The sequence below is a fragment of the Myripristis murdjan genome, chromosome 5 (genome assembly GCF_902150065.1).
Source record: "Myripristis murdjan chromosome 5, fMyrMur1.1, whole genome shotgun sequence".
Classification (NCBI taxonomy): Eukaryota; Metazoa; Chordata; class Actinopteri; order Holocentriformes; family Holocentridae; genus Myripristis; species Myripristis murdjan.
Genome location: NC_043984.1, coordinates 5,023,965 through 5,031,779, shown reverse-complemented (window position 1 = coordinate 5,031,779; position 7,815 = coordinate 5,023,965). Strand labels below are relative to the sequence as shown.

The window sequence follows — 7,815 nt, the reverse complement described above, 5'->3', positions numbered from 1 at the left end:
GGCCTGTGGGACAGTGTGGATACAGCTTCAGTGTGGATAGTGGCTGTACCAGCTCTACAAAAGTACAAATGAATAAAGCTTACCATAATGACAAATCTAAAAAAGTCTAATATTTTGCAGTCTGTAAACCTTACTGATGGTGGGGAAAAAAATGCTGCAACTGACCAATTTTGGAATATTTCTCACTTTTCTTAATCAAATCCAGATAAATCGATGCGATCGATTTTGCAGCCGGGTATTATACTTCCTGCGCAGCCCTTCCTCCTTCCTTTCTGCCAAAATTGTGAATCATGGCACCGATTGTGAGTAGTCAAATGTGGAAATTAAGACTATACAGACTGCATTTTGTTGCTCGGCTTTAGTCGTTCTGAGGGTGTAAATAACCAATGCACATTAATACATCAGCCACATGCGGAAAGAGCCTTTTATTTGACGTTGTTTACTGTGTCGGCTCCAACCACGTTGGGCTAGTGCTAACGTTAGCCACCTAGCATGTAAACGTACATTTAACGTAAGCACATTAGGCCAAAAAGGTAGTTGTTGTAGAAACGTGCTATTTTAATATTTGGCGGTCAAAAAACGTGGTTAAAACATGGTTGCTAGTGGCGAAGCTGGTGTTAAGGTAGCCAACAACCACCTATCACCTACCGGCTTGGTAACTTGACATAACAGACTCAGCAGATTCTTAAAATAACTTCCAGCTTTTAGCCTTCTGACCTCTTGGCGATATGACGCCCTTAAAGACTCACGTTGGTTGATATAAACCAATGCAGCTTGGCAGTGAAGAAATATTAAACTTGTAAGCGTGTACTTGAATAACCTTTTCTGTTGCTCTGCTAGAAAAAGCCATTTGTCAAGAAGCAGGGTGGTAAGAAGAAGAAGCAGATCCTGAAGTTCACCCTGGACTGCACTCACCCTGTCGAGGATGGCATCATGGACGCTGCCAACTTTGTAAGTAGACCAGTTGTCAGATATTTCCATCCTGTCTGTTCGCACAACACACAGCAGCAGCCAGGCGTGACCCCTGGATGTCAGCACACCTCTGTCAAATCACTGGGATCAGTCCTTAGGCACTGGATAAGACAGCTGCAGTCAAGTTCACAGGGAGGAAGAGAGTTCATATGCCAGTGTGAAATTTAACGTTGAAAAGGATTCTTGCAAAGCATCAAGCACCATGCCTGTCACCTGTCAGCAACTTGTCAACAAATCCATTGTGCACAACACTTCTTACAATGCTAGGAGATTTCTGACTCCACCAATCAGTTTCCTTTCCTCTCCGTGTTGCACCGGGCTGTGCCGTAATGTTGTGTGTCTTCTGCACTACAGGAGCAGTTCCTGCAGGAGCGCATTAAGGTGAATGGCAAAGCCGGAAACCTGGGAGGTGGTGTGGTGTCCATCGAGAGGAGCAAAAGCAAAATTGCGGTGAACTCCGAGGTTCCCTTTTCCAAGAGGTATAAAATACAATTTTTTTGCCTGTCACTTCTTTACTCTCAGTTACTGTATACCACCTGCTTCAATATGTTGCAAGCAGTGAGTATAAGCCTCTCGTGGAGGAACAAGGTCATCCGTTTTCCTTTGTTGTGCATTTTTATCTTTTCTTGTCTGGAGTTCTCACCAGACTTCATTAGTCAGTATGATATTATCTTCCTTATTGGTAAACACTCCTGAAACCAATTTTCCAGATTATTAGAGTCCATTGGCAAAATGTGGCATGCATCTCAATTCCTCAAGCAAATTTTGACTTTGAAATTGATTTGAAGAATAAGCAGGAATAACATCTTGAAGTTGCAGAAATGGAAAGTTTATTCAAATAAATGGTGCTTGGTGGATCAAATGTATGCTTCATTTAGCTGTTGGATCTTGCATTCATGTAAAAGGTTTTACATCATGTGTTGCAAGGTATATATGTCAACCGATAAGTAATGCGATATTTAACTGCCACAATATGGCGTTGTGCTCTCTGCCATTCTGGCATGCATCTGAACAAGGTGATGAATATCTTGTTCTAGGGCAGTGTGATGGTGACTTCACATGAGTGGAAAACACGCTGTATGCCAACTGCACCATTGTTTTCAGGGGGTGCGATGGCGCCCAGCATGGCAACATTAGGCTGGGTGTAGTGGATCCCTAGCCTGGGAACCAGACGAATCTGAGAGCTCATGGTATTTGCTCTAGCAGATTGGTCTGACCCCCCTCCTGTTCAGACAGATTTCCAGCTGGCCTGGCCCAGATCAGGCCAATCACAACCATTTATCCAATATGGGGCTGGTTTGACATGATGACTGACTGAGGAGTGTCGTTGAGGTCTAGCAATCACTCAGCAATACACCATACATTTCACTGCTCTGACTTGTTGTAGATCTGTCCAACTGCATCCAGAGGCATTTTAGTGTGAGACCGTTGATATCGCCCCTTGGAAATCAGAAATGAACTGAAAGGTTCCAGACTAAGTTGCATTTGTGACTTGGCCTGGCAGTGCCATGCTACTGGGTCCCTTGAATGTTCCATTTTGCAGCTGTGCTCAAAGTTGAGACTATTTGAACTTTGAACTCTGTGAGCGTAGACCTTTCGAAGCATATCCAGTAGGACTACAGCTTTGGACAATGTATAAAATACTAAAGGCCAAAAGTGGAGGGAATGGCTGTGATGTATTTCCTGAGTTAGGGATATTTGGCTTTTGGGTGAAATTTATGGAAAATATAAAATGTTCACGCTACAGTGATATTATATCATTAAAGTAGGGCATTTAAGTAGAAGCATGCACTGGTGATTTCCTCATCTCAAACAATTTCTTGAAACAAAAGCCAACAACAGTGGTGGGTATACCACAACAAAAAATGTCAATGTCAGTAACTTGTCATGTGCCCTTGAGCATCAATTACAGCTTGACAACGACGTCTCATGCTGTGCACAAGTCGACTAATTGTCTGCTGAGGCATGGCATCCCACTCTTCTTGAAGGGCGGCCCTCAGGACATTGAGGTTCTGGGGTACAGAGCTCCGAGCCTCTACACGGCGACTCAGCTGATCCCATAGGTTTTCTATGGGATTCAGGTCTGGAGAAAGTGCAGGCCACTCCATTTGAGGTACCCCAGTCTCCAGCAGCCGTTCTCTAATGATACGACCTCGATGAGCTGGAGCATCAAACACCTGATGTGAATTTTGCCGTTAAACTCCTTGTTAGAGAACAGCAACTTGTGCAAAAAGTACTGAAACACTGAACAGTTGGACATGTGCATTCAAAAGTTTACAGAAGGTCACATTAAGTTCACCTGTAAAGGTTATAATGCATTTTAGGTTCATCCTGAAATTTCACCCGAAAGCCGAATATCCCTAACTTTTTGTGAGTAGTGTATATAATATTAATTTAAATTGAATCACAACTTAGCTGAAGAAGCACTACATGGAGACATGTAAACACTCAGACAGAGCTACCAGCTTTATTTTCCTATTTTGTTAACAGCAAAGCCATGAACTGTTGATGCTGACTCTGCGCCAGCACCAACCATTATTGGTGGGCACCATAATGGGCACAATGGATCAGTGTTTGCCTCTAAATGCCTTTGAATCAACATTTTGTGACTTAAAACGTAGCACTAAACCTGGCCTGAGAAGAGAAATAACCCGGGAGAGTTAAACACGAGAAGAAAAAACTATAGGAAGTATTTAAAGAAAGCATCCACCTCCATGTTTGTTGTGGCTCCATGTTGTAGTCTTAGAGCTAGTGTTCTCACAAAGTTGTGTGGTGTTCAAACTCATTTGTGATCTAACTGTAGCCTCTGATAAAAGATTCTCCAAAAAAAGGCTTCTGATATCAGTCATAGTACATGCAACATTCAGTCTTTTCAAAGCCTGTGGAGTGACGTATTCTTTCCCTAGTCTGTGGTAGTTGGAGGAAGGTTGGCTGCTCCTTTTGGTGGGGAGACCCACCTGGACTGTCAGACTGTTGGGGGAACTCTTTATGTGTTGCAGTCATATGCCAGAGCACAATAGGAATTCACCCTTCTGACTCTGATGGACATCAAACCATCAACCTCTAAGCTTTAGTTGGCCCTCTTCATTCTCAGCAGCAACACAGCCCACTGTTCCCCCGCAGCGGAACAGTGATTCTTATATGATGTGATTACGATTTTCATTATTGTCTACCAAATCTAGCAAGGCTAAGTACTAACAACCAAGCAGAATATTTAATTTGCAGCCAGCTTTCCCAAAATGTCTTCCTTAACTATCAACATGTATAAATTATAAAAAGTCCAGTATTAATTTTTGCATCATTATGTTTTATTTTTGCATTATCTTTTGATCAAAGTGTTCATTAGAAATTAGTGATTTCACCAATTTCAATTTCTCTGAGGATTTAGGTTTTCTTGCATGCATTTTACTTTTGTCCTACTTTCCTCTTGTAGTACTACAGCCAGCAGACTTCATTTGTAGTGGCCCTGGTTGCCATGGCAATTACCAAGGCTCCCTATGATCAAAGGCAAATAGAGGAGTGGCTTAAGACTTTCAAACAAAGAGCGCTCAACTCAGTTAAGCCTAGGGCTTTCTTTTTCACTGGAAGCCTTGGGTTTTATATATGTACATGCGTGATCTCGGGCAAACAAATGTTGTTAAAACTTCTAGCCGAGGGTCTGTGTTGTCTGCAGTGTTGCATATTTCCACACAGGTTTGACAGTCTCTATGTGTGGGAGTATGCATCTCTACAGAGTGCCTCATGTATGTGAAAATGTCTACAATTGGTCTTTGCAGAAAAAGCCCAAACTAGAAAATTAAATATGTTAAGATTCTTACAGTATTGCACAAGTTAGCCTCATGCGATAATTTAGCCTCTCTCCTTTACAAAATTTGCTCTGAATGTTCATGCCATTCATTTGCATTCATGAGTTTGTGCATTTCTGACATAAAATCTCAACATCAGAGATGTAATCCATGGAAAGTTCAGGGTCATGAGTGTTAGCACAAAATAGTAATGTAAAAACATGCACCATACATTTTATGTTCCTTACTGATGAAAGCTCAGCTTTTGTTAATCACTGCACAAGCTCTCTTTCATCTGGAAAGTTTGTTATGTTTAGATGGGAATTTCTGTGTTTATTCATCTGAAAATAATTCATGTGGAAAAAGAAAGCTTCGTCATTCCACAATCTGTCCCACAAATTAGTTGGAGCTACTGATAATACCAAGCTAGTCTGGTCTCCACTAAGATGCCATTTTCAGAAGTTTGAATAAATTCGTAGGATAATTCATCCTAACTTTTGACATTATTATGAATTTTCCTAAGAATTCCTCCAAAATAATATTGGCAGTTTTATAAGGGAGAGGTGCCAATTTGGAAAATGAGCCTTTCTTACTTAAACACAAAAGGGACCCTTTAAAGGATCTCCTCATTTCAAATTCTCAGTGTCTTTATCTGCCTGTCATTTTGACAGTCACTGACATTAATTGCCCTATCAAAAGCTTACCTTATAGTTCTGTGCTTCCAGAGCACATCTAAAACACTTGAAAGAGACTTTTAGTGGTCAGTTAAACTGTTCACAAAATACAGTGCGAGCAACCATGCTGTACAGTGTTGTTAGAGTATTGGCAGTGAAGGAATAAATACGAGCTTTTGATTAAAGCTTTGTTGGTATTTGAAAGCTAAATCTCTGGGAGTTAACAGGGGCCACGATGTAGCACTGTAAAACTACTTCAGCCAACTGAATGTGCATTTGTTAATAATTGAATCTCAATCTGCTGTTATGAAGTTGGGCTCTTTGAATGGGTTATTGCCATATAATTTAAATCCAAACAGACTAAGGGAATCCTTACCACAAAACAAAGATCCCATCTCCCATTCTTTAACTAAAGTTTTCACAGTAGGCCTGAAAATTTGACAGCTAGACATTGGTATTGAAGTTGGTGTTATTGTTTGTGTTGTTACCTTATTTCCAAATCGACATCAATTGAAATGTAGACTATATTTCTTAAGTGTTACACTTGCAATATTTTGTGTAAGTTGATGCTGCCATAATATTCCCTATTTTGTCTGTTTGTAGTGACATGTAGTAATGTGTCAGGGCAGCTAGATATTTGCAAACAATATTACACATTGCACATTATCAAACTAATCTGAGCGCCAAATGGCTTGTGTTGACAGCTTTAGCACTATTAATATGGTGGTGTGGGTTTTTAGACTAGTAACTAAATTCACAGTTAAATCCTTGGCCCATCTAAACTGGCACTTGTGTTTGACTTGGTAACCTTGACCCATCTGTTTTCCTTTCCAATCTGTTTAAGACAAACACCAAGAACGTGCACACACGTCTGCACGCTATACAGCGAATAAAAAGCCTTGATTTTGACAAAAAGTGTTATGCTGCTGTCTCCCTCATCTGTGCCAGGTACTTGAAATATCTCACCAAGAAGTATCTGAAAAAGAACAACCTCAGGGACTGGCTGAGAGTGGTGGCCAACACCAAGGAGAGCTACGAGCTGCGCTACTTCCAGATCAACCAGGATGAGGAAGAGGAGGAGGACGAAGATTAAACCTGACACCACTTTTAATAAATTGTCAAAATGGAGAAAAAAAAAGCGTTGGTTCTTGTTTTGCTTATCAGTGCATATAGCACATTTCCTTCATTAGAAATCACAGCTACCAAGTCACTTTGGTTATTTCTCACTCTACTTTCTCAGTTCTATTTTAGTTCCAAAAGGAATGCTCATTTATCTTTTTACTGTCTTCTGCTGGATTACACGAGATATTATAAAAGTACATACAGTCATGACATTTTTAGTTCCTAATTTCATTGCAGACTTTGATCCATTAACAAACGAGCTTGTTGAAAGTCTCCCTTGCTCCCTCTGGTGAGCTCTGTATGGGGCATCCTCTGTTACAGCTGTGGTAACCTTGACAACAGTGAGACCACTGGCAGTCAGGACTCATCTCTCAGCATGCGGTCAGCAGGCTCGCCGGGTATTTTTGTCAGTGTGCAGAATTAAAAGTTTGGAGAAATCTGCGTGTCACTAGTCGACCACCCCCCCTGCATTTTTGACCACCCCCCTCGTCCCCCACCTCCACCCGGCAGGTCAATGCGTTCATTGCAAGTGTACATCGGAAAACAAGCATTCTGCATGTGCACAATGGTGTTTTATTGTCTAAGCGGGCACAGTTTGGACATTTCAAACAGTTTGACAGTGCAGCGAGCAGCTAGGCTTGCTATCCGCGCTCGCAGGTTGAGTGGATTGTGTGGTGGCTGTGCGGGTACGCGACAGAAGTTTCTCTCCCCATATCCCTGTGTAACCTCCAATTCTCCGGACTTGCAAAAGAAAATGGGCAGGCGAGAGAGTGTCAGCCCGTTAGTGGCACCGACTCCGCCGCACTGTCTTTTTTGCACACTACTAGTTGAAGTGGTAACTAGGAGAGCATGACTAACTAGTTGTGGGTGAAATTATGGGATGGATCGTCATGGCAACAGACCAGACGTCACAATCTGGGCATGTGTGTTCCATTTTTGTCTTTCTTATTTTTCAGACTGGAAGACCTGGATAGAGATCAGTGGAAAAAAATATATATGTATACATTTTTTTTTTCCTCCCGAAGAGAAGCAGCCAGATTTACCGCAGAAAAAAATATTTTTTTCCCACTGAGCGACGATTGCATTTCTTTTGGGTGAAGACAGAAACGGGGCTGCGGCGTCTGGAGGGTTAACTTTCTGTATTCTCAGCCTAAAAGGGTTTTGGGGGCTATGAGATAAAGATGCCGGGGTCGCTGAGTAATGAAGACGAGGGACAAGACGACATGGATTTTGAAGACGATATGCCAGGTGAGGGAAAAGGG

General features: G+C 41.7%; 2 protein-coding genes across 2 annotated transcripts in view; both read left to right on the top strand.

The window, feature by feature from the left end:
• The first annotated feature begins 194 nt into the window (after positions 1-194).
• rpl22 (ribosomal protein L22) lies at positions 195-6,569 on the top strand. Its single transcript, XM_030051201.1, has 4 exons — positions 195-302; positions 841-951; positions 1,327-1,451; positions 6,380-6,569. The coding sequence occupies exons 1-4, from the start codon at positions 291-293 to the stop codon at positions 6,522-6,524; spliced, it is 393 nt and encodes a 130-aa protein (XP_029907061.1). The 5' UTR covers positions 195-290; the 3' UTR covers positions 6,525-6,569.
• Positions 6,570-7,526: 957 nt separating this feature from the next.
• The window catches only part of chd5 (chromodomain helicase DNA binding protein 5), a 49,266-nt gene continuing 48,977 nt past the window's right edge, over positions 7,527-7,815 (top strand). Inside the window, 1 exon segment of the mRNA XM_030051508.1 lies at positions 7,527-7,801. Within this exon segment, the coding sequence (XP_029907368.1) occupies positions 7,735-7,801 (67 nt within the window). The 5' untranslated portion in view covers positions 7,527-7,734.

What these genes read in the sequence shown, in the direction of transcription:
- rpl22 (XM_030051201.1), top strand. An exon ending in TCATGGACGCTGCCAACTTT is followed by an intron (nt 952 to 1,326) that starts GTAAGTAGACCA and finishes TCTGCACTACAG; the next exon opens with GAGCAGTTCCTGCAGGAGCG. An exon ending in GAGGTTCCCTTTTCCAAGAG is followed by an intron (nt 1,452 to 6,379) that starts GTATAAAATACA and finishes CATCTGTGCCAG; the next exon opens with GTACTTGAAATATCTCACCA.